This window comes from Buceros rhinoceros, unplaced genomic scaffold, assembly GCF_000710305.1.
Source record: "Buceros rhinoceros silvestris isolate BGI_N320 unplaced genomic scaffold, ASM71030v1 scaffold35576, whole genome shotgun sequence".
In the NCBI taxonomy this organism is placed as follows: Eukaryota; Metazoa; Chordata; class Aves; order Bucerotiformes; family Bucerotidae; genus Buceros; species Buceros rhinoceros.
Window position 1 is genome coordinate 8,341 of NW_010418760.1, and position 877 is coordinate 9,217.

Below are 877 nucleotides of genomic sequence, written 5' to 3' on the forward strand. Positions count from 1 at the left end.
TTAAACTGCGCACTGTTCTCCCTGGAGCAGTCTCTTCCCTCATTTCTTGTCTAATACAAAAGTTCTCTTCCACAACATCAGAAATTTTTCACAAAAAGAGAAGTCTGGCAATTTCTGGCTGTTTCAGTAGTTCAACAAAGTGTTAAGAAAAGCTGACAGAAATACCTTTTCTTTCAGCAGCTCTTTAAAGGCTTGTTTTGCTTCCTCCTTGGTATTCCACGTGTAGGTTTTCTTAACTGGTTGGGCATCATCATCCTCTTTCTTTATAGCAGCACTGTATAGAAAATACAATAAAATTGTAGAATATAAAAATATATAAAATATAGTAAATTTGTTATTTAAGCAATTTTTCCCCCTAAGTGGGAACCACTGAAGAGTCAGAAACCACCACAATCAGGCAGAAGGAGTTTTTTTAAATAGAACTCAAAGATAAACAGTAATGCCACACAGGATCAACACCCCCACGGCACGTTTCTTTATTGTGCTCGGAAGATTAAAAATCGCAAGCTCTATAATTCTCCACGTAACCAATTCTCCGTTATTAAAAGCAAAGGCGTTGGGGTGAACAGATAAAGGTCTGTTGGGCATCGCATTTTCTTCCGCCAACAGCCGACTGCACCCGTCTACAGAAGAGGAAACAGGGCCTGTTCCCTTTAGCATCTTTATCAGAGATCTGGACAAGGGGATCCTGGGCACCCTCAGGCCATTTGCAGATGGCACTAAGCTGGGCAGAAGGGTTGATCTGCTGGAGGGTCAGGAGCCTCCCCAGAGGGTCCAGGACAGGCTGAGGCAATGCACTGAGGTTCAACCAGCCCAGTGCTGGGTCCTGCCTTGGGTCACACCAACCCCCTGCACCGCTCCAGGCTGGCAGCAGAGC

The 877-nt window shown here is 44.7% G+C and overlaps 1 protein-coding gene across 1 annotated transcript in view; it reads right to left on the minus strand.

Annotated features, from left to right (window-relative positions):
• The window catches only part of PRPF40A (PRP40 pre-mRNA processing factor 40 homolog A (S. cerevisiae)), a 17,283-nt gene that overhangs the window by 7,175 nt on the left and 9,231 nt on the right, over positions 1-877 (minus strand). The window contains exon 11 of the mRNA XM_010138658.1: positions 166-274. Coding sequence (XP_010136960.1) covers positions 166-274 — 109 coding nt within the window. The remainder of the gene's footprint in view (positions 1-165; positions 275-877) is intronic.